At 49.6% G+C, this 25,047-nt stretch overlaps 1 protein-coding gene across 1 annotated transcript; it reads right to left on the bottom strand.

Moving 5' to 3' along the window:
- Window positions 1-11,464: 11,464 nt before the first annotated feature.
- On the bottom strand, window positions 11,465-14,587 carry LOC120106354. Its single transcript, XM_039119354.1, has 2 exons — window positions 12,510-14,587; window positions 11,465-12,398 (listed from the first exon to the last, which is right to left on the bottom strand). The coding sequence occupies exons 1-2, from the start codon at window positions 14,585-14,587 to the stop codon at window positions 11,465-11,467; spliced, it is 3,012 nt and encodes a 1,003-aa protein (XP_038975282.1).
- Between the last annotated feature and the right edge of the window lie 10,460 nt (window positions 14,588-25,047).

Raw genomic sequence — 25,047 nt, 5'->3', positions numbered from 1 at the left:
TCCCCAGCCTCGGAGGAGGGCGAGGACAGACGGCGCTTCCTCGTCGGCCGGGACAGAGTGGCCCCGAGGCGGGGGCCCCTGCGGCGCGACCCGAGGCGGGAGCGGGTGGTCAGTGGTGCGGGCCCCATCGGCCCTCCTTGCCCTGCCCCCCTTGCCCGGCGGGGGGAGTCGTCCGCGCGCCCGGCCGCAGCAGCCAGGACCCGGCCTGCCCGAGAGCCCCGAGGCGAGCGGCTCCGGGACCTCGGGTTCGATCGTGCCGAGCTCTTCCCGAGGCTTTCCGAGAAGAGTCGGGTTGAGCCGGACTCTTCCATTCCTGAGGGGAGCTCGGCCTTTCAGGACGCCGAGGTCGCACGCTCCAATGTTGCGGCGTGCAGTGCTTCCAGCGGACCGTGCCGTGTTCCGGGGAATTTCGTTGGAGGAGGTCGCCGGCAGTGCTTACTGCAGCACGCCGGTAAGTTTCCCTTCTTAATTTTCCGGAGTTATTAGCGTGCATACGTCCTTTGTCAACTCACCAATACCCTCGCCCTTTTTCTTTTTTTTTTTTTCAGGCATATTCTCGAGCTCGACACCATGGCGTTCCTCGCCCACGGTATCGGGAAGAAGTTCGGCAGCTCGGCCAGCAGCTGGAGCCGGCAAGAAAAGAATCGCCGAGCTAGAAGCGGTGTCGGCCGCGGCCGAGGCTCGGTGGGCGGCCAACCGAAGGCCGAGCGCCTTGCCGTGGCGGTGGGGGCGCTTGAGGAGGAGAAGGCGCTCACGCCATGACCAAGGCAACCATTGCGCGGCACGGAGGCGCGCTTGGGGGAGGTCCAGGCCAGGGTCACGGCCCTCGAGTATGAGGAGAGGGCCCTTCGCCTCCGACTCGAGCAACTTGAGGCCCGGGAGAGGAGGGCTCTCGAACGAGCCGAGCACGCCGTGGAGCTCTTCAAAGAGTCGCAAGAGTTCCGCGACATGTTGGAGGAGGAGACGGTCGACGGTTTCCTTCGAGGCTTCGAGAACTTCCGAGAGCGGGTGCGCCTGTACTGCCCTCAGTACGACTTCTCGACGGTCCGTCCGAGGGAGGACCGGGCTGGGGGTCCGACGTGCGAGCCCTTCCCACCATCCTGACATCCGAGGTGGGAATATATGAGCAAGACCCCGCCGAGCCTTCGACGGGGGTAGCCGAGGCGGACGGTGTCATGGAGGTGGCTCTGGCGGCCGAGACGGACGCTGTCCCGGAGGTGGTGCCCGAAGCTCCTGCTCCCGACCCCGAGCCTGTTCCGGAGGAAGGTCTTGAGGTCATCCAATGTGCCGGACGACCCCCCGAATGTGGCTCCCGCCGCTTAGGACTTAGCATATTTTTCTTTTCTTTTTCATTGTATCCGGGGTCGGCCCTTGAGCGGCCGACTTCCAATTTTGTAATTGGCCTTCCGGCCCTTTGTTAATGAAAAAGTATTTTTGCCATTCCGTGTTCATCTTTCCCTCTGTTGTCGTGACCGAGGCCAGGGCCTTAGCGAACCGCCTCGATGGCCTAGCTTTGCATTTTAATTTTCGGGCTGCTTAACGAAGTTGTCCTTCTTCCCGGGCTACGTCTTAGCCTTCTCGGGTTCCAGTCATCCCGACGAAGAGGAGCTCCGAGTCTTGAGTTTTTTAGAAAATTTCTCTAAGTCCTATAGCTCGGATTTGGGAGTCGTGGAGGTCATTGCGTTTAGCCTTTAGGGAAGTCCCAAGGCGTCGAGGTCGGGCCTTAGGCCTTTAACTAAGACCGGACTAGGTCTGTGCGTGCCGCTAATCGGGGAGTTTAGTCGGGTCTCCGAACTTAACTCCAAACCCCTCAGAGGGAGCGCGGGCCAATAGGCAGGTTATTACGACGGTTTTCGTAGTTATTGTTCTCGGACTCTGCCGAGGCTTCGGTGAGCAAGGCTGGGTTTCCAGAGATTGCCTTGGTACCCGCGTTTGGCTGGCACATTCGTGGCCGGGACCACTTTTTCAGCCGGACGTAGGAGTTTACGTCGAAGAGCCGAGTTGGGCACTAATTTATGAAATCCTCTGTACCAGTTTCGGAGGCTTGACGAACGGTGCATGCATAATGTAATTAGGAGGTCGATCCTAAGCCGACCCGTTAGAGAGGCCCGACTTTGGGGCGAGATAAGGCTCCAACATTAAGATTCCGCTCAGCAATATGTAAATAAAATTTGACAAGGAGGGCGTCCAGTTGAATGTACCTCTTTCATTCTCAGAGTTATGCTTCGCATGGTGGAGTAGGCTGCTTCCCTTCCACGTCGACCTGCGGAGTCATTTTTGACTTTAAGGGGGCTCGGGCTTCTCACGGACCCGACAGCACCCGCCGAGGTTGAGAGGGCTTGGGGAGACTTTATTGATTTGTAGCTCTTTGCGAGGTCGAGGGAGTTTGAGACCCTGTGGTCGGACCTCGGGGCACCTCAACTTTGGTCGAGGGGTCTTGTGTCAGGTCGGCGGGTCTGCGGACGCTTTGCTGACCTGTGGTACCTCCCGAAGTCGAGGGAGTCTGATTCTCTACGGTCGACCCTCGGGGCGTCCCGACCTTAGTCGAGGGGGCGCTACGGGGGGCCGCGAAGGTACTACCCCGTTGTTGGTGATGAGCGCCACGGGGGCCGCGAAGGTACTACCCCGTCTTCCCGAAGTGTCGAGGGGTCTGGGTACGCACTGTCGACACTCGGGGCATCTCGACCTTAGTCGAGGGATCGCTCGCTTCGGGGATCGGGGATCGTCGACCGCTCCTGGGGGTCCACTTCGTGGCGCCCCAGGTGGAGCCACCCTTTCCACCCCTCACGGCGCCTTCCCGAGGTCGAGGGAGTCTGGTTCTCTACGGTCGACCCTCGGGGCATCCCGACCTTAGTCGAGGGGGCGCTACGGGGGGCCGCGAAGGTACTACCCCGTTGTTGGTGATGAGCGCCACGGGGGGCCGCGAAGGTACTACCCCATCTTCCCGAAGTGTCGAGGGGTCTGGGTACGCACTGTCGACACTCGGGGCATCTCGACCTTAGTCGAGAGATCGCTCGCTTCGGGGATCGGGGATCGTCGACCGCTCCTGGGGGTCCACTTCGTGGCGCCCCAGGTGGAGCCACCCTTTCCACCCCTCACGGCGCCTTCCCGAGGTCGAGGAAGTCTGGTTCTCTACGGTCGACCCTCGGGGCATCCCGACCTTAGTCGAGGGGGCGCTACGGGGGGCCGCGAAGGTACTACCCCGTTGTTGGTGATGAGCGCCACGGGGGCCGCGAAGGTACTACCCCGTCTTCCCGAAGTGTCGAGGGGTCTGGGCACGCACTGTCGACACTCGGGGCATCTCGGCCTAAGTCGAGGAATCCTGCTCCATTCCACGTCTCATCGTCTTGCGATTCTTCCCGAGGTCGAGGGAGTTTGGGACTCTACGGTCGAGCCTCGAGGCATCCCGATTTTGGCCGGGGAATCTGAGGATCACAGACGACCCAATATTAAAAGAGGATTACAGTTATCAAGGTGAGAGAAATATTTGCAGAAAAAGGAGCTGAGTCCATTGTCCTGATTGTTTTGAACCCCTTAGGGTTTCATTGGTAATACATCCGTAGATTCTCGGAGTTCCAGCTTCGTGGGATCAGAGTCCCCTCCAGGGACTTCAATTTGTACGCCCCTGGTCGTTGTACCCGGGCGATTTGATACGGCCCTTCCCAATTTGGGGCGAGCTTTCCTTGCTCGGTCGGTTGAGAAGCCTCGGCTCTCCTGAGGACGAGGTCCCCTACTTTGAAGAGCTTGGGCTTGACTCTGGAGTTGTAGTATTGGGCCGTTCGCTGTTGGTATCTCGCCATGCGAACCCGGGCGATCTCTCTCGTTTCTTCGACAAGGTCCAAGTTGCTCCTTAGCTGGGAAGAGTTGGTGTCGGGGTCGTAATGCTCCACTCTGGGAGAAGGCAGGCCGATCTCCAACGGGATGACGGCCTCAGTGCCGTATGCTAGGTTGAAGGGGGTCTCTCCCGTGGGTAGTCGGAACGTGGTCCGGTACGCCCAAAGGACATTGTACAAGTCCTCGACCCACTGTCCTTTGGACCGATCAAGCCTAGCTTTAAGTCCCTGCAAAATAGTTCGGTTAGTTACCTCAGTTTCCCCGTTTGTCTGGAGGTGAGCGACCGAGGTGAAACGGTGATCAATGCCGAGTTCAGAGCAAAATTCCCTGAAATGAACATTGTCAAATTGTCGACCATTGTCAGATATAAGGATACGGGGAAGTCCGAATCTGCAGATTATGGACTTCCACACGAAGTCCCGCATCTTTTGCTCGGTGATCCGGGCAACGGGTTCGGCCTCGACCCATTTGGTGAAGTAGTCGATGGAGACGACCAGGAACTTTCTCTGTCCGGTGGCCAGGGGAAAGGGCCCCAGGATGTCGATCCCCCATTGGGCGAACGGCCAGGGGGCGATGATGGAGGTCAGCAGAGCTGAAGGTCGGCGCTGGATATTGGCGTTTCGTTGGCACCGATCGCACTTGCGGACGAAATCTGTTGCGTCCTTCTGGAGTGTGGGCCAGTAGTATCCCTGCCGCAGGATCTTATGGGCCAAGGCTCGACCCCCTAGGTGATTTCCGCAGATCCCTTCATGGACCTCTCGGAGGGCGTAGTCCGCCTCGGAGGGGCGGAGGCATCTGAGAAGGGGAGAAGTAAATGATTGTCGATAGAGTTTATTCTCGTACAAGACATACCGGGGAGCCTGGCGCTTGATTCGACGAGCCTCCGTCTCGTCATGAGGTAGGGTTCCGTCCTGAAGGTAGCAGATGAGCCCATCGATCCAACTTGGCTCGGAGTCGACGTACATGGTAGGCTCGGGTTCCTCCGTGCTGGGGGTCTGAAGATACTCGAGCGCTGTTCCCTTGGGAAGCTCGCTCATGCGGGAGGTGGCCAGTTTGGATAGCTGGTCTGCCCTGAGGTTTTCCGCTCTGGGAATGTACCGAATATTAAAAGAATTCAGGGCAGATGTGAGTTCCCGCACCTTTTGGAGATACTTTTGCATGGATGGCCCTTTAGCTTCAAAATCTCCTTGGACCTGGTTCACCACCAGCTGGGAGTCGCTGAAGGCCGTCAGATCTCCCACTTTTAGTTCTCTCGCCAGCTTGAGCCCGGCGATGAGAGCCTCATACTCGGCCTCATTGTTCGAGGCCGGGAACTCGAGGCGCAGAGCTTGCTCAGCCACCACTCCATCTGGACTGGTGAGGATAAGTCCGGCCCCGCTGCCCCCCGGGGTCGAAGACCCATCCGAGTGCAGGACCCATGGCTGCTTCGGGGTCTCCTCCACGGACTCAGATGGCAGCTCGGGGTCGTCCGGAAGGGTGCACTCCACGATGAAGTCGGCGAGTATCTGAGCTTTGATAGCCGGCCTGGGCCGATATTCGAGGTCGAATTCTCCGAGCTCGACCGCCCATTTGGCGACCCTCCCCGCACGATCCGACCTCTGCAATATTTGCTTCATGGGCTGGTCGGTCAATATAGCTATCGTGTGGGCTTGGAAGTAAGGCCTGAGTCTCCGAGCCGAGATGATGAGAGCGAAGATGGTCTTCTCAAGTTTAGAATATCGGGTCTCGGCATCCCTGAGAACCCGGCTGGTGTAATAGACCGGCTTTTGGAGCTTGTCCTCTTCCCGGATGAGAACTGAGCTCACTGCGGCTGGGGAGACGGCCAGATATAAGTAAAGGACCTCGCCTTTCCGGGGCTTGGTGAGCAGCGGGGGAGAAGCCAGAAGGCTCCGAAGCTCTTCAAAGGCCTGCTGGCATTCTTCTGTCCACCGGAAATCTTTCGGCCGTTTGAGGCTCTTGAAGAAGGGGAGGCAACGCTCGGCCGACCGAGAGACGAACCTTCCCAGGGCGGCCACCCGCCCCGCGAGCCGCTGCACCTCCTTAACTGTCTTTGGAGGCGACATCTCTTGCAGTGCCCGGATTTTCTCCGGGTTGGCCTCAATTCCGCGCTGGGTCACTATGAAACCCAGGAACTTGCCCGAGGTGACCCCAAACGCGCACTTCGCCGGATTGAGTTTCATTTGATATTTTCTGAGCTTGGCGAACGTCTCGTCGAGATCGGCTATGTGGTGTTCCGCCGCTCGGCTCTTCACCAACATGTCGTCCACGTAGACTTCCATGTTCCGGCCGATCTGGTCTTTAAAAATCTGGCTGACCAGCCTCTGATAGGTGGCCCCAGCATTTTTCAGGCCAAAGGGCATCACCTTATAGCAGTAGGTGCCCTTGTCGGTGATGAAGGCCGTCTTCTCCTCGTCTTCTGGCGCCATTCGGATTTGATTGTATCCTGAAAAGGCGTCCATAAAAGTTAGCAGTTGGTGTCCCGAGGTGGAGTCGACGAGCTGGTCGATGCTCGGGAGGGGGAAACTGTCTTTTGGGCAGGCCTTGTTCAGGTCAGTGTAGTCCACACACATACGCCATTTTCCGTTGGCCTTCTTTACGAGGACTATGTTGGCGAGCCAGTCCGGGTAGGAGACCTCCCGGATGAAGCCGGTTCCGAGGAGTTTGTCCACCTCCTCGGCCGCAGCTCGTTGTCGCTCGGGGGCGGAGCCTCTTTTCTTCTGCTTTACAGGCTTGCTGGTTGGTTTCACCTGAAGTCGGTGGACCATGACCTCAGGGTCAATTCCTGGCACGTCCGCGGGCGACCAGGCGAAGACGTCGGCATTATCCCGCAGGAAGCTGACGAGGCGATCCCTCTCATGGGCGCCGAGGCCGGAGCCGACCTGCACGGTTAGCTCGGGAAAATTTTCTCGTAGTGGGATTTGAATAAGGAGCTCACCGGGCTCTACTTGCTTCTTCTAGGGGGTGTCCCTCGCATCGAGGGTTTCTATGGGGAGTGAAGGGCGCGTCGGGCGGTCTGGCGCCTCAGCTGGTTGTTTCACTGTGTGGGCCGCCATGTAGCATTGCTTGGCGACCAGTTGGTCTCCGCGGACCTCGCCTACTCCTTGGTCGGTGGGGAACCGCATGAGTAAATGGCGAGTTGAAACCACGGCTCGAAGGGTGTTTAACCCTGGGCGCCCAAGGATGGCGTTGTAGACCGAGGGCAGACGGACCACCAGGAAGTCCATCCTCACAGTGCTCTCCCGGGGGGCGAGGCCAACTGTGACAAGGAAGCTAGCCTCACCTTCAACCGAGACCGCATCTCCGGTAAACCCGACTAGCGGGGCACTGATTCTCCGGAGATGTCCTTCTGTCAACCCCATTTTTTGGTAGGCGTGGTAGTACAAAATGTTAGCTGAACTTCCATTGTCAACTAGGACACGCTTTACATCAAACCTATTTACAATCATTGAGATGACCACAGCGTCATCGTGAGGGGTCTCGACCCCTTCTAAGTCCTCGTCCGAGAACGAGATGACTTCATCGGTACGTGGGCGCTTCGGGGGTGTTCCCTGGGCGGCCGTTCCTGCCGAGGCCCGCCCGATCCTGTTGATGGTGCCGGCGATGGGCCTGTTGTCGCCTGGATTTTCGGTTGGTGCGACATTCTCCGCCGGCCTTCTTTCCTCAGGTCGATTCCTCACGAACCGGTTGAGTACTCCCCGTCGGATGAGCGCTTCTATCTCGTCCCGGAGTTGGAAGCAGTCCTCCGTGTCGTGCCCACGGTCTCGGTGGAAGCGGCAATACTTCCTGGTATTTCGGGGAAATCCCGTGTCTCGCATAGGAGGCGGGGGTCGGAAGAAGTCCCGACCCTCAATTTCCATCAGGATCTCGGCCCGGGGAGCATTAACGGGTGTATAGTTCTCGTACCTCGCCTGGTACATCCGGGCCGTGGTGGAGACCTCGGACGAGGAGGTGTCCTCTGCTGAGGTCGCCCCTACTGACGGGGCGGACTCCTTAGTCTGGGGAGATTTTTCTCTCTGCGGGGCGACCGGCTCCTTTGTCGGCCGCGTTCCTCGCGGCGTTTCTTCTGTTTCTTCGAGGCGGGCTCAATTGCTCCCCGCCTGGAGGCGACTGCCTCCTCGGCCTTGGCGTACTTCCGGGCTCGGGCCAGCATTTCGGTGAAGTCGGCCGGGAAGCTCTTCTCGATGGAGAAGAGGAATCGGTAAGAGCGAACCCCAGTCTTCAAAGCCGACATGGCTATCGACTGGTCTAGCTCGTGAACCTCCCATGTGGCGGCGGTAAAGCGGTCCAGGTACTCTTTGAGGGACTCCCCCTCCTTCTGCTTGATGTCCAGGAGGGAGTCTGATGTCCGTCGCTGGCGCCGGCTGGCAGCAAAGTTGGTGGCGAACTGCATGCCGAGCTGCTCAAAAGAGGACACCGTGTTCGGCTTCAGTCCAGAAAACCAAAGCCGGGCGGTCCCTCGGAGGGTTGCTGGGAAGGCCTTGCAGAGTATGGCCTCCGAGGACCCTTGTAGGGCCATGAGGGCCCGATAACTCTCCAGGTGGTCAAGGGGGTCGGTGATTCCGCTGTAGGGCTCCACCTGAGGCATTTTGAACCTCGCGGGAACCGGCTCGTCCTCGATCTGGCGGGAGAAGGGGGACTTGGTAGTGAACTCAAAGTCCCCTTCCTGTCTTGCCTTCTTGCTGTGGAGTGCCGCGATCTGGCGCTCCAGATGCTCAACTTTTCGGTCAAGCTCCCCCACCCGTGGGATTGTCGCTGTGGTTTGCGCCAGCCCACGGCGGTCCGGGGCTGACTCCGCCTCAGAGAGTTGGGGTCTCCGGTCGAAACCTTCTCCCGGTGACTCTCTCTGGGGAGAAGCTCGTTCTCCATTGTTGGCTCTGGAGGAGCCATGCAAATTTTGGCTGGGGAGAACCGGGCCGTTGGGGAGACACTCCGGCGGGGCCTGGGCCTGCGGGGGAAGTGAGGGTAAAGCCTCCTCGCGCCGTAGACCTTGAACGACGGCGGCCAGGGCCTGGACTTGCTGCACCAGGGCGTTAAACTGTTCCGGCTGGACCTGAGGAACTGGATCAGCTGGAGTTGGAGAATTCTGGACGGAGTGTCCAGGACTTTGCGGGGGACGCCGGGAGATGTTAGAGGCTCCCTTACTTCTCAACTTCATGACTGCTACTCGGGCCCTTCCTCTAGCGCCAACTGTTGCTGGAAATTGGACCCGGGGGCAATCTTCGGTCGAAGAGAGGGAGCGGATGTGAGTCCTCACGGCGGGGCGGTGGTCCGTCGGCGGGCGGCGTCCTCTGTCTGGGTGCCTGCACACGAACCGGTGGCCGGGTTTTCCGGTGCCGGCCCTCCGACGGTCAAGTCAGTGAGGGGGGCAAATAGTATGGAGAAGGAAGATAAACAGTGAATTTTTGGGGGTACCAATGTTCCTCTCTTCTTGAGAGGCCAAGGCTCCCTTTTATATGCGGGGGTCGGTTTACCTGTGATGTAACAGGGAGAGGCCGTAGTATGGCTCGGCATGTTGTTCGGGTCGGTGCTCGGTCAGGCGAATCATTGCACTGATGTTGGCGGTATGGCCGAGATCAGAGACTTATCATAGTCGACTAGACCCTGCTGGGTCGATTTGCCGTGGAGAGCTGGGGATCCGTAGATGTCAGGAGCCACGCGCATTTATTATGGAGTAAGCCGGAGATCCGCATTAATGGTGGAGTAAGCCGGAGATCCGCATTAATGGTGGGGTAAGCCGGAGATCCGCATTAATGGTGGAGTAAGCCGGAGATCCGCATTTATTGTTGAGTGTGCCGGAAGATTACAGCGGCCATGCGCAATAAATGCCGGAGGGATGTTAGAGTACGGTCCTCGGACATCGGGGTTTCTCTTAGGTCGGAGGTCTCGGGGTCGGTCGTCTCGTGGCCGAGCGTTCCGAGGTCGGACGCTGACTTCTGCTGTCCGGGGTCGGAGGTTGTACGGCTTCTCTGGGGCATTTATGTCATTTGGGGGGAAACTTTATTCCCCCCAACAGTTGGCATGGCTACTTTGGCCCTCGGTTGGTGTGTGATTGTTGCTCCTCTTGCGGCGTGGCTTGCGGGGGTTCTCAACATTCCCCCTCCCTTGAAGAACATCCTTGCCCTCAAGGATGAAGTTAGGGTACCTCTGAGAGACCTCGTCATAGTCCTCCCATGTAGCATCTTCCTTGGGCAAGCCGCCCCACTGAATCAAGACTTGCCAGATTTTGCGTCGTTCTCGGCCTCGTCTCCATATGCGGTACTTGAGAGCTTCAACTGGTTGTAGAAGCAGCCGACCCTCTTCATTAAATGTGGGTAGGTCCGGTGCAATTAACGTCGGGTCACCAACCTTCTCCTTGAGCAACGACACATGGAAGACTGGATGCAGATGAGATGAGGCGGGTAACTCCAATCGGTAGGTGACCTCTCCGATGCGTTCTATGATTCTGAACGGCCCATAAAATTTTTGAGATTGCTTGTAGCTGAACTTATCTTTTAATGATTTTTGTTGGTAGGGCTTCAGCTTTAGGTAGACAAACTAGCCAGGGTTGAAGACAACTTCTCGGCGACCTTGGTCGTAGTACCTTTTCATCCTTTCTTGTGCCTTCCGAAGCTCTCTTTTTACATTTGCTAGGACTTCTTTTCTTGCCAATAATTCCTTTTCAACTTCCTCACTTCGGGCCGTGCCCCTCTCATATGTAGTCAATAGTGGAGGGGGTCTCCCATACACAAGTTCAAAAGGACTCATTTTAATGGATGAATGGTAGGAAGTATTATACCAGAATTCAGCCCAGGGTATGAAAGCTTCCCACCGTGATTGTTGCTCATGGCAGAAGCAGCGCAGGTATTGCCCCAAGGTCCTGTTGACTATCTCTGTCTGTCCGTCTGTCTGTGGGTGGTAAGAGGAACTGGCTTTTAGTTTGCTTCCTTGCAAGGTGAACAGCTCCTTCCAGAAAGTACTCATGAAGACTCGATCTCGGTCGGTGACGATGCTCCTTGGTACTCCATGGAGTCGAACAATGGTCTCCACGAATGCATGTGCAACTGACTTGGCTGTGTAAGGATGTTTAAGAGGTATGAAGTGTGCATACTTACTTAGCCGATCAACCACCACTAGGATCACCTCATAGCCCTTGCTTGTTGGTAGACCCTCGATGAAGTCCATGGTCAGATCCTCCCATATCATGTTCGAGATGGGAAGAGGTTGCAGCAGTCCGGTGGGTGCCCGTGGATCGTATTTGGTCGGGGACATAGACATTTCCCTTGTAAAAAATCAGACCATCGCGTACCTTAAATTCTGCAACACCCGTAGCCGCTGCATCTAGTTTTTCTTGGATTTCTTGTGCTCGGGCGTCAAGCTTTGATGCCTCACGAACTCGGTCCCAAATCCTCCAATCAACGCCACTGGTTGCTGAAAAATTCTGCGGCTCATTCATGTCTTCAGCCATCCACAACATCTGGTCGTTCTCCCTTCGCGATAATGCGTCAGCCACTTTGTTTTCTTTGCCGGGTTGATAGATGATGTCGTACTCAAAACCCAGCAACTTGACAAGAAATTTTTGCTGTTCGGGAGTCACGATCTTCTGTTGAAGTAGATGGCGAAGTGCTTGCTGGTCCGTGATGATGGTGAAGCGTCAGCCGAGAAGGTATGGTCTCCAAACTTTCACCGCATGTACAACTGCCAACAATTCTCTTGCGTAGGTGCTCCAAGCTTTCTTCCTTGGCCCTAATGCTTTGGAAATGAAGGCCAAGGGTCGTCGTTCCTGCACCAAAACAGCACCTATACCTTCGCCACTAGCGTCAGTGTAGACCTCGAACGGTTTGGAAAAGTCGAGCAAGGCAAGTACCGGTGTTTGTGTCATGGCTTCCTTGAGGTCTTCAAATGCCTTGCGTGCTTGAATGGTCCACATAAAACCTCCTTTCTTCAGCATGGTGGTCAGCGGCTTTGCAATCAGCCCGTAATCCTTTACGAATCGTCGGTAGTAGCCTGTTAGCCCCAAAAATCCTCTTAGGGCCGTGATATCTTTCGGCCATGGCCAATCGAGCATGGCCTGAATTTTTCGCTGATCTACACGAACTCCTTCGGCTGAAATTATGTGGCCTAAATACTCGAGCTCCGCTTGCACGAACGCACACTTTAAAGGCTTGATGTGAAAGTGGTGCTCCTCCAAGGTGCGTAGAACAATCTCCAAGTGCTCAAGGTGCTCGTCCATGGATCTGGAATATATCAAGATGTCATCAAAAAATACTAAGACAAACCTTCGCAAGTAGGGTCTGAAAATTTCGTTCATGGCCGCTTGGAATGTTGATGGCGCATTGCATAGACCGAATGGCATCACCAAGTACTCGTAGTGGCCGAAATGTGTCCTGAAGGCCGTCTTGTGTACATCCTCCTCTTTCATTCTGATTTGATAGTAGCCGGCTCGTAAGTCCAATTTGGTGAAGAACTTGGCACCATGCAATTCATCGAGCATCTCGTCCACCGTAGCGATCGGAAAACGGTCTTTGATGGTTGCTTCGTTAAGGGCTCGATAGTCGGTGCAGAATCTCCATGAGCCATCCTTCTTTCTTACCAATAGGACGGGTGAGGAGAAGGGACCCGAGCTATGTCGGATCAGCCCCTAGCTAAGCATTTCATCAACTTGGCGCTCAATTTCTCCATTTTGAAAGTGCGCGTACTTGTATGGTGGAACATTGACTGCAGCAGCTTCATCTTTCATCCGAATTGGATGATCAAAGTCTCGTTGTGGTGGGAGGGAAGTAGGCTTCTGGAGGACACTTTGATGAGCCTCTAACACCCTCCGGATTGGTGGTGGCAGCCCCTCAAGTGCTTGCTGCTGCTGCTGGATTTCTGCATCATCTTGGAGAGGTCCTTCTTGGTTCGGGCTAGCCATAACAACGGCAAAGCAGCTAGCCCCTCCTTTGCAAAGTTTTTCTATCATGTTGGCCTCGCAAGGCCGTACTTCCTTGCTGCTCAAGGCCGTCCATGTCCTCTTTCTGCCACCGAGTTTAAACTCCATGGTCATTGCGTCGAAGTCGGTCACCACCCGGCCTAGACTACGTAACCATGCATTTCCCAATACAATGTCTAAGCCGACTAATTGAAGTACATGTAGGTCGGCTTTAACTCTCACCCCTTGTACATTCATCTTTACATTATTAACAATTTCAGCACATAGCAATTTTTCACCACTAGCAATTTTGACTTCAAACGGTGAAACCGATGTACCTTTGAGTCCAACCTTTCGTACGATTGCTGAGTTGATGAAATTGTGAGAAGAATCGCTGTCCACTAACAAGGAGACCTCATGCTTGCCGATCCACGCCATGAGCCTCATTGTAGATGGTTTTGGTGCGCCACAAAGTGCATTGAGTGGCAATTCAGCATGCTGATTTTCTGCACATGGTTCGGTCTCTTCGAGGTGATCTTCCTCCTCGCTGCTGCTATCTGAATTTTCAGATGCAGCGGGCTCTTCGTCGCTTCTTGCATCAAGGACGTAGACTTGGCTGGTCTTACAACGATGCTCCCGGCTCCACTTTTCCCCGCACTTGAAATATTGACCCTTTTTTATGTAATCTTGCAGCTCATCACGTGACAATTTCTTTACCTCCCTTTGCTGATTTTTGGAACCTGTTGAAGTTATCTCTTTGGATCTGAAATTTACCTTGGATGGTTGTGGTTTGGTGGGCTTGCTGATGGCACCATCCTTGGTTGAACGTTGTTCCGGGTTGTAGCTTTGGTCTAGGATCTCCGCCATGCGCATCGCCTCTTGTAGCCGCGTCGGTTGTTTGAGTTTGATCTCCTTGGCTAGCCACGGTTTGAGGCCGTCGATGAAGGTACCAAGCAAGGCTTCGTCGGACCATCCGCTGACCATAGTTTGTAATTGCCGGAACTCATCGATGTAGGTCTGGACTTTGCCCTCTTGTTTAAGTTTTGCAAGTTGACCATGATGATTGACAACGGGGGATGGTCCCCATTGTTTCATGAATTCATCCATAAAGGCAGTCCACCCCAACCTTCTCCCTTCTTTCTCATACAAGGCCTGGATCCACCTCCACCATCGGCTAGCCCTACCCTCTAAGTAAAAACTGGCTAGGGTCACCCGATCAGCCCGTGGGATGTCATAAACGTCGAAGTACTGATCTGCCTTGTCAAGCCACTCATACGGGTCTCCTCCACCAAACTTTGGGAAGTCAATTTTGGGTTTCCTAAGCCCTTCTTCTCTAGGCCGTGGACCCCTATAGTCATCATCTCCAAAGTCATTATCCCGCATGTTTCTTCCTCTCCTTACCATGGGTTCTCTTCGGCCATGAGGCCTTTGAGCATGGAAGGGACGTTCTTCGGGTTCACTGTCGGCCTCATCATGATTGTTATGGCCATTACTAACCCGCTCATCATCAAGCCACCTCTCAAACACTAAGCCTTCGGCTTCTATCCTTCCTCCCATTCGCCCATGGTGCCTAATGCCATGATCTACATGATGTGTACCCTGAACACTCATGGCATCGCTCTCATACCTTGCCCGGCCCTGCCGTGCGGCATGCGACCTAGGCACTTCTTCTTGCACCCTCTTATGTTCCCTCTCTAGCATCCTCCTTTCCAACCTCTCCATGTTGGCATTGTTTTCTCTCCTTATTTCAGCCATATTTGCAACCATGGTATTGGACAAAGTTTCCAATGCCCGGTTAAGATTGGTCGAACTAACTTCAAGGGCTACTAACCTCCTATCTTGGTTGTTATTTTGGGGGGACTCCATCTCCTTTTAACCCTCTGTTTTAGGACTCTAAAACCCTGAGACAACAGCCCCTCTAACTCCCAAAAACCAGACCCAATCAAGCCCCAAAGACTTGCTGAACAAAAATTTTTGGATTGCAGAAAGTTGCTGCAGCAGTCTACTGACTTCAACCACCAATATCTCCCTCAAAACAGAACCAAATCAACACGTGAGGATGCCTTTTACAGTGACTAATAAACTCTGAAACTCTCCACCAAAACTCAAAATCAAAGCTTCAGAACCCTGTTCTTAACACCCCAAGCAAACACCTTGTTGCACAATTTTTCTGCAACACAGAAACTTCACAAACCAGTCCCCAAACCTCCTGCGGTTGTCACCCAATGGATGAACCAACCCACCTGACATGTACACCACTCAATCAGCCTCCGACAGGGGTTTTACAATAATAAAAACAGAAATTAAACATCCCCCAATCGAATACAAATTCAAGCCCAATATAGGATGCAAAATTTTTATGAACTTCCCCAACAACTATGATCTGAATTTTAACTTTAGATCAAACAGAATATGCAACATAAATTCAGATCTGGAAGATTGGTATTCAAGCGTTACCTCCTTGAAAGGATCTCTCAATGAAAGCACCAATTTGATGGGGGCTCACGGTCCAAAGCCCCTCACCAAGCCCCTTTCCTTGCGCTCCTTGCGTGTGCCTTTGAAAACGATGACGATGGACCGATTGTAGGCAACGCCCGGTGGAATAACTCAAGAAGAAGATCAATAATGAAAGCAAACTTGGTTTATATTCCACTAACTTGAAGAACGAAGAACAATAATAAAGAAAGCAAAAGAAATTTAGAAAGAGATTGAAGAGATCTCTCCCTAGCCCAATCTAGTGGAGATTGATGGATCTACCACTAGCCCAAGTCCTAGAACACAAGATCTAAGGACCGAATTCGGCACAAATGCCGCCCAAGCCTTACGGCCGACAAAACAACATGATGTTAGATGTATGCCCTAGAAGCCAATCTGGCAGACACATTATTTATTCTGGGACATAAATTTGTACTTGACTTTATTATTATTGAATAATAAATGGGCATCTTTTCATTCATATTGTTTATGTGTCTATGAATCGTCCAAAAAATTAATAAGATGATGATACATATTCTCAAGAGTTGAGAATTTGAGCCATGTATCATTGGTGATTAATTTCTAAATGCTCCTGATCAATAGATCATCACGAGGATGGTGATCGATCCGATCAGTGCACAGATCGCTTTCCTTATGGATGGACGAGACTCGAGTCCACAGTGTAGGGACACTGAAGTGAGAGTGCAGGTGCTTGTTAGAGAACAAGGGTACTGAGCGTGACCAAGACAAGAAGTCACTTGGATGTCTATCCACTCGTCAGTGACTTACTTGATGTTGCAGTAGCATGACTGGTCCTTTGACCTGCGGTGCTTCGGCTACTCACAGTGAGGTTATTGTAGTTTGACTGCACATATACATGGTCTCTAGTCATATGGGTCCTTGTTGCGTAGATTGGCTGCAGTAGGTTCACTGTAGGAGTAGGGTATGCACTTACATGAAATCTATCGACCTTGATAGAAGAGGAGTGATCCTATGTGATTTATTAGACAGAGTTCTAAGACCTTGGCCAGGGCAATAATATACAGTGGAGAAAGAGTTTTCCACTATCGAACTCAAGTTGAATAAATCTAGACATATGACAGACGATGGGGTTTGACGAGTTATCCATTACCTCCGGTCTGTAGGGATCCACGATAGAAGGACTGTATCATACGATAACTGCACCTAGAGGTTCATCATTCTATTCTGCTGGGTGGCCACTACATGCTGCTAGGTGTCACTGGTGGATGGTGAGACTCACAGGGATCATCTTGATGGTCGATAAACCCTGATGAGTTGAGTTGGAATTGTTTCAACCCATTGAAAGGAGTTTTCAATGATATTGTGATAGAGATCATAATATGTCTCACTACCAGTCAGAATAGAACCTATGGGGTCACACACATTAGAGGTATTGACCGAGCCGATGGTTGAATGTGATTAGAAATCACAAATAATCAATTAGATTGATAAATGAAAACCCGCTAAGAGTTAGTGGTTAGAAGAAGGAATAATTGCAATCGGATTGCAATTTAATTAATTGGATTTAATTAATTGGACTTGATCATGAGTCCTACTTGGAGTGGGATTCATGAAGTCCTAATTGGATTAGGATTTAAAATTAAATTAGAGTCCTACTTGGAATATGATTTCTAAAGTCCTAATTGTCTTAGGGCTGAAATTTGAACAAGTCCTGATTAGATTAGGATTTTTATAAGTCCTAATTAATTTTAAATTTAATCTAATTAATTTCATGACTCCTAATTGGATTAGAATTGAAGAGTTCAATAGAGTCATGGTTCAATTAAATCCTAATTGGATTAGGATTTGGAATAAAAGGAAATGCATGCACCTAATTCTATTTGGAATAGAATAGAACCCAAGTATTGAACCCAATCCTCCCCACTTAATTTGATTAAGTGGGGGCTGATTTAAATGGACTAGAGGGAGGGGCCCACGCCCCTCCCTTTGGGAAGAGCGTGGAAGAAGAAGGAGGGGCGTAAGCCCCTCCTTGCTGCCGTATTTAGATGATAAGGATGAGCTCCTTAAAAATAGGAGCTCATCCTTATCTCATGTAAAGCTAAAAGGAGGAGGGGTTCGGCCCCTCCTCTTATCCTTTCTTCTGGTGCATCACGGCAGCAACATCCCCCTCTCATTCCTCCTATCAGCCGCAAGAGAGAAGGAAAGAAAAGAAGCTTGGCGTGGCCCTCTTCCTCCTCCTCTTGGTTCTAGTGCAAGGAAAAAGAAAAGGTTGTGAAAGGCCTTGTTTTCTTCTTCCTAGATTCTTCCTTCTTCTTCATCCTCTCAAGGCAATCAAAGGTTGATTCAAAGGAGAGGATATCAGCCATCTAAAGCCATCTCTGCAAGGAAGCTAGCACCCCGGGGAGATCCAAAGGCTTCGATCGAATCATTACCTCGTGTGGATACCCGTAGAGGCCGGACGCATGTGCGGCTTCCACTGAGCCTTGATCAAATACCACGTAAATCAGATTTACGGAGACCATCTACCCGCACAAGGTGAAGATCTGATCTTCTTAATAATTTTAAAATGGTTTAAAATAATTTAATTCTAATCTATCTACAAACGAATGGTTTTAAAATACGTTCATGCGATGAACGGATCCCGCATATGTTTTTCCGCCGCAATCTGAAAATTATTTCGAAATTTTCATGGCATATGAGGGATACTAACAGTGGTATCAGAGCCATGGTTATGTAGATTAAGATTAGAATTAAATTTTTCAAGGCATTTTAGATATGAAATTTAAGGGATTATGCTTGCTGAAATTTATGTATGCAGAATTTTCAGCTTGCTGATTTTTCTGCATACTAATATTTAGATGCTTAGATTAATGATTCTAATGCTTTGATAATGTGATTACAAATGTTTAGAGTCAAATCTAGCATGATCAGCAAGTCATGAGATGGAATAATCAATTAAATTACAGATCTGAAAATAATTTTTATGCATGTGATGCATATGGTGATGATCATGGATGGACCCTTTGAATGTGCTGAAATGTTCTGCGATGTTCTGTGATGCATGTAATTTTAATTTTCAGATGCCTGCATGCATCTTAAATTCATGTATTAGAGACCTGCGTGTCTCATGAAAAGGGTTGTAATTTTATTTTTATTTTTATTTAATTTTTAAAGCAATCTGGGATGTAATCTTTGATGTGTGTTGCACGTCGATGGTTGATCGATATGTACATCAACAAGCTCAACATGCGCGGATCGAGATCAAGGGTTGATTGAAGATGGATCAAGGAGTTGATCACAATTGGACCTAGAGAATGCAAGATCGAGTCAAGAGTTGAAGACGATCAAACCAATTGACGTGCATGTGCTTGTAAAATAACCCCATCCTGGATCCATGATCATCACCATTATATTTATTTTTGATAAATGCCTGGATGTTTAATATTTATGTCTATGCGGGTAGACTTATATTTGCATGAGATGTGAATACGCGATCGAGTGAGACCTAAATCGAAACCTCCCTAATCAGTCTAGGGTGAACCAACATGAGTTAGTCATATTTGATTAATTGATCTAATTGGTGTCTAGGCAAGCCTATAAGGTGGTTACTTAATTAGGACCTTGCTCTCTGAGTAAGGGGAGCCTCCCACCTGCTTACCTGGCCAATTGTTCGATTACCTCTTATGAAGAACTCAAGTTGCAAACACTAAAACTTGATTATGCAATATTAAGTCCATAGGTCTTCCACCGTAGTAGAGCTGCTAAGGTCTTTTCGGTGTTGATTTGTCTCGGCTGGACACAGTGGGCAAGTTGCATCGGGGGACTGGACCTCTCTATTAGACATGAGATGTTGTGGGGTAAAGGTGGGGTTGGGCACCAATAACTATTAGGTGAGGACCCAATGACGACTTTATTTCTGCGGTTATACGGTGGGTCTGACTTAACTAAGTAATGAGGCCAATAACTGTTAGGTGAGGTCTTCATGACTTAGAGATCAAGTACCACTGCAATTTGCTTGAGAAGCATTGTACAAGAGTTGTACACTCATCCATTTATATGTCACCAATAACTGTTAGGTGAGGCGGCATGTAAATCGGTGAGACCGCAGTACCCACTAGAAATCCTAGTTGCGTAGGATTTTCGTTTCTCCATCAGGGAAGTATGAGGGATTCGAGAAAATAGTGGAAGCACATTTATTCTAAAAGTCCCTAGAATAAATTAAGTTCAAGTATAAAGTCTAACTAGAATCTTTACTCTCTACAGATCACAATATCAGCTTCAAACCTTTTGACCCGAATCCTTGAGACCAACAGACTGACCGGAACCAACTATAAAGACTGGCTTAGAAACCTGAAAATTGTTCTGAATTGTGAGAAACTAGGGTATGTGCTCGAGAATGATATCCCTAGGCTACCAGCACGTCCTACTGATGATCAGCGTGAGACGCATCAGAAGTGGACTGATGACGACATTAGGGTCAAGTGCTATATCATGGCATCCATGACTAACGAACTTCAATGCCAGCATGAGAACATGAAGACTGCTAGGAAAATACTGGCTCACCTGCAAGAGTTGTATGGTGAGCAGAGCCGCACTGCACGCTTTGAAGTGTCCAAGAGGCTCTTCAAGGCAAAGATGCGCGAGGGGCAGTCTGTCCACGATCACTGTTTGACTATGATCAAGGACCTCGAGGAGCTTGAGAAGCTCGGTATGTCCATGCATAAGGAACTGCAGATAGATCTAATCCTGCAATCCCTTCCTGATTCATTTGGTCAGTTTATAGTAAACTACTATATGAATAAAATTGAATGCACTAAGACCGAATTGTTGAATATGTTGATAACTGCTGAAGGGGCCTTGAAAGGTTCAAGGGGCTCTGTTCTAGCTGCTGAGCTGACTTCTGGTTCCAAGAGAAAGTCTACTTGGAAGAAAAAGAAGCCTACAAAGAAGCACAAGAAAGACAAAAAGCCTAAGAAGGAAGTTCATAAGAAAAAGGCTGATGACAAAGGAAAATGTTTCCACTGCAACGTCGACGGCCACTGGAAAAGGAACTGCCCTTCATACCTCGAGAGCCTGAAGAACAAAATGGACACACCTTCTGAAGGTATGCTAGACTTGCTCGTGATTGAAACTAACCTTACGGTTTCTTCTACTTCTAGTTGGGTTATAGATTCTGGTTCTAGTGCTCATTTGTGCACTACTATGCAGGGTCTAAAGGAAAGTAGGAGGCTGGCGGAAGGTGCAGTAACCCTTCGGGTTGGCAACGGGGCAAGAGTTGTTGCTGTAGCTGTGGGCACCTACCCTCTGCGATGACCGTCTGGATTTAGTTTATTGCTTAGAGACTGTTATTATGTCCCTACTGTTAGCAGGAATTTGATTTCTGTTTCGTGTTTAGCACAGGATGGTCATGTTTTGACTTTTGACAAAGGCTGCTGTTCTATTTATTTCAGAAATAAATTAGTTGCACGTGGTTTCATGATTGACAGTCTCTATCACTTGCATATTGATGTGTCTGAGCAAGTAGTGAGTGCCATAGGATCTAAAAGATCCAGAGATGAGATAAACCAGAAGTATTTGTGGCACCTCAGGCTTGGCCATATTGGAGAGGACAGAATGAACAAAATGGAGAAAGATGGGCTTCTTGGCCCATTGACTTCCGAGTCATATCCAGTTTGTGAGTCCTGTCTTCAAGAAAAAATGGCTAGATTACCTTTTGTAGGACATGGGGAGAGGACCACTGAAATACTTACCCTGGTACACACTGATGTATGTGGCCCATTCGATGTGCTAGCCAGGGGTCGTTATTCATACTTCATTACCTTTACCGATGACTATTCACGATATGGGTATGTGTATCTTATGAGATACAAATCTGAGTCTTTTGAAAAGTTCAAAGAGTTCAGAAATGAAGTAGAAAAACAGACTGAAAAAACTCTTAAGGTTCTTCGATCAGATCGAGGAGGAGAATACCTTAGTGGGGAATTCCGGGACTATCTCAAGAAGAATGGCATAGTCTCACAATGGATGCCTCCGGGTACACCTCAACTCAACAGGGTGTCAGAGAGGAGGAATCAGACTCTATTGGATATGGTCCGATCCATGATGAGCTTTACTGATCTATCTATGTTTCTTTGGAGAGATGCCTTATTATCCGCGATTTATTTATTGAATAGAGTTCCCTCTAAATCCGTTCCTACCACATCGTATGAGATATGGCATGGTAAGAAGCCGAGTCTTGGTCATCTCTTGGTGATGTCCGGCCCACGTCAAGCGACTACAGGCAGACAAGTTAGAGCCTAGGACCATAAGTGCTCGTTTCATTGGATATCCTAAAGAGTCATTAGGATACAATTTTTACATCTCAGAGGATCATAATGTGTTTGTGAGCCGACATGCCGTCTTCCTGGAAAAACAGTTTATCCTTGATAGAGGCAGTGGGAGGAAAATTGAGCTTGAAGAGAGAGTCTCTGAAAAGCAACGAGTTATGGATCCTATAGAACCTATTCATATAGAGCCAGCACACGTTGTACCTCCTCCACCTCGTAGATCTAGTAGGGTCTCCCATTCTCCCGATAGATACTTAGGTACACTAGTAGAGGATACCGAGGAAATGTTCCTCATGGGAGATAGGGAACATGTATAGGATCCCAATATCTACAACGAGGCGATATCAGATATCGATTCCGAGAAATGGCTGGAAGCCATAAGTCAGAGATAGACTCCATGTATTCCAACCAAATCTGGACCTTAGTAGATCCACCAGAAGGTATAGTACCTATTGGATGCAAATGGATCTATAAAAGGAAGATAGGTTCGGATGGAAAGGTAGAGACCTATAAGGCTAGGCTAGTGGCGAAAAGGTATAGTCAGCGCGAAGGCATTGACTATCAGAAAACTTTTTCACCTGTAGCCATGCTAAAATCCATTCGAACATTGCTTGCCATCGCAGCGTTTCATGATTATGAAATATGGCAGATGGATGTGAAAACTGCTTTCCTAAATGGATATCTTGATGAAGATATCTATATGGAGCAGCCTTTGAGTTTCACTTCCAGTGATGGAGATCACAAGGTCTGCAAGTTGCAAAGGTCCATCTATGGACTAAAGCAAGCATCTCGGAGCTGGAATACTCGTTTCAATGATACAATCAAATCGTTTGATTTCGTCAAGAACGAAGAGGAACCGTGTGTTTATAAGAAGGTTAGTGGGAGTGCTGTCGTGTTCCTCGTACTGTACATGGATGACATCCTCTTGATTGGGAATGATGTTCCCATGCTAACCTCGGTCAAGGTCTGGTTGTCAAAAGAGTTCTCCATGAAAGACCTTGGGGAAGCATCCTACATTTTGGGGATTAAGGTCTATAGAGATAGATCTAAGAGGTTGCTTGGCCTATCACAGAAGATGTACATAGAGGAAGTACTGAAGAGGTTCAGTATGGAAAACTCCAAAAGGGGTCTATTACCTCTTAGGCATGGGATTCATCTCTCCAAAAAGATGTGCCCCAACACATCTGAAGAGATTCAACGCATGAGCAGGATCCCTTATGCTTCTGCAATAGGAAGCCTCATGTATGCCATGCTGTGTACACGACCTGATATAGCCCTTGCTGTGAGTGTCACTAGCAGATATCAGTCGAATCCAGGCGAAGAGCACTGGACAGCTGTGAAGAACATTATTAAGTACTTAAGAAGAACTAACGATTTGTTCTTAATCTTTGGGGGATCATCAGAGTTAAAGGTAGAAGGATACACAGATTCAGATTTTATGACTGATATTGATGATAGAAAGTCTACATCTGGATATGTGTTCTTGTGCAATGGTGGTACGGTAAATTGGAAGAGTTCCAAACAACCGATCATTGCTGATTCTACCATGGAAGCTGAGTATATCGTCGCCTCTGAAGCTGCAAAGGAAGCCTTCTGGTTCAAGAAATTCATTGCAGAGCTAGATGTAATGCCATCAGATGCCATCATACTCTACTGCGATAATAATGGCGCTATAGCTTTCGCTAAGGAGCCAAGGTCTCATCAGAAGTCCAAGCACATAGAGCGGCGTTTCCACCTCATACGCGACTATCTCGAGAAGAAATATGTCGAGGTACAAAGAGTAAACTCCGCGGACAACGTGGCAGACCCGCTCACTAAACAGCTAAGTCAGCAGAAGACTGAAGCCCACCTTGAGAAGATGGGACTTAGATATATGGCTGATTGGCTTTAGTGCAAGTGGGAGATTGTTAGATGTATGCCCTAAAAGCCAATCTGGCAGACACATTATTTATTCTGGGACATAAATTTGTACTTGACTTTATTATTATTGAATAATAAATGGGCATCTTTTCATTCATATTGTTTATGTGTCTATGAATCGTCCAAGAAATTAATAAGATGATGATACATATTCTCAAGAGTTGAGAATTTGAGCCATGTATCATTGGTGATTAATTTCTAAATGCTCCTGATCAATGGATCATCACGAGGATGGTGATCGATCCGATCAGTGCACAGATCGCTTTCCTTATGGATGGACGAGACTCGAGTCCACAGTGTAGGGACACTGAAGTGAGAGTGCAGGTGCTTGTTAGAGAACAAGGGTACTGAGCGTGACCAAGATAAGAAGTCACTTGGATGTCTATCCACTCGTCAGTGACTTACTTGATGTTGTAGTAGTGTGACTAGTTCTTTGACCTGCGGTGCTTCGGCTACTCACAGTGAGGTTATTGTAGTTTGACTGCACATATACATGGTCTCTAGTCATATGGGTCCTTGTTGTGTAGATTGGCTGCAGTAGGTTCACTTTAGGAGTAGGATATGCACTTACATGGAATCTATCGACCTTGATAGAAGAGGAGTGATCCTATGTGATTTATTAGACAGAGTTCTAAGACCTTGGCCAGGGCAATAATATACAGTGGAGAAAGAGTTTTCCACTATCGAACTCAAGTCGAATAAATCTAGACATATGACAGACGACGGGGTTTGACGAGTTATCCATGACCTCCGGTCTGTAGGGATCCACGATAGAAGGACTGTATCATACGATAACTGCACCTAGAGGTTCATCATTCTATTCTGCTGGGTGGCCACTACATACTGCTAGGTGTCACTGGTGGATGGTGAGACTCACAGGGATCATCTTGATGGTCGATAAACCCTGATGAGTTGAGTTGGAATTGTTTCAACCCATTGAAAGGAGTTTTCAATGATATTGTGATAGAGATCATAATATATCTCACTACCAGTCAGAATAGAACCTATGGGGTCACACACATTAGAGGTATTGACCGATCCGATGGTTGAATGTGATTAGAAATCACAAATAATCAATTAGATTGATAAATGAAAACCCGCTAAGAGTTAGTGGTTAGAAGAAGGAATAATTGCAATCAGATTGTAATTTAATTAATTGGATTTAATTAATTGGACTTGATCATGAGTCCTACTTAGAGTGGAATTCATGAAGTCCTAATTGGATTAGGATTTCAAATTAAATTAGAGTCCTACTTGGAATAGGATTTCTAACGTCCTAATTGTCTTAGGGCTGAAATTTGAACAAGTCCTGATTAGATTAGGATTTTCTTAAGTCCTAATTAATTTTAAATTTAATCTAATTAATTTCATGACTCCTAATTGGATTAGAATTGAAGAGTTCAACAGAGTCATGGTTCAATTAAATCCTAATTGGATTAGGATTTGGAATAAAAGGAAATGCATGCACCTAATTCTATTTGGAATAGAATTGAACCCAAGTATTGAACCCAATCCTCCCCACTTAATTTGATTAAGTGGGGGCTGATTTAAATGGACTAGAGGGAGGGGCCCACGCCCCTCCCTTTGGGAAGAGTGTGGAAGAAAAAGGAGGGGCGTAAGCCC

The sequence above is a fragment of the Phoenix dactylifera genome, unplaced genomic scaffold, assembly GCF_009389715.1.
Source record: "Phoenix dactylifera cultivar Barhee BC4 unplaced genomic scaffold, palm_55x_up_171113_PBpolish2nd_filt_p 000534F, whole genome shotgun sequence".
NCBI classification, from domain to species: Eukaryota; Viridiplantae; Streptophyta; class Magnoliopsida; order Arecales; family Arecaceae; genus Phoenix; species Phoenix dactylifera.
This window is presented reverse-complemented; position numbering and strand designations above follow the sequence as displayed.

Bases quoted from the DNA above. Each gene is read 5' to 3' on its own strand.
- LOC120106354 (XM_039119354.1), bottom strand. From the start codon at position 14,587: ATGGAGTCCCCCCAAAATAACAACCAAGATAGGAGGTTAGTAGCCCTT. The intron at 12,399-12,509 runs GTACGCGCACTT...CCTATTGGTAAG, and splicing joins GTCAATGTTCCACCATACAA to AAAGAAGGATGGCTCATGGA.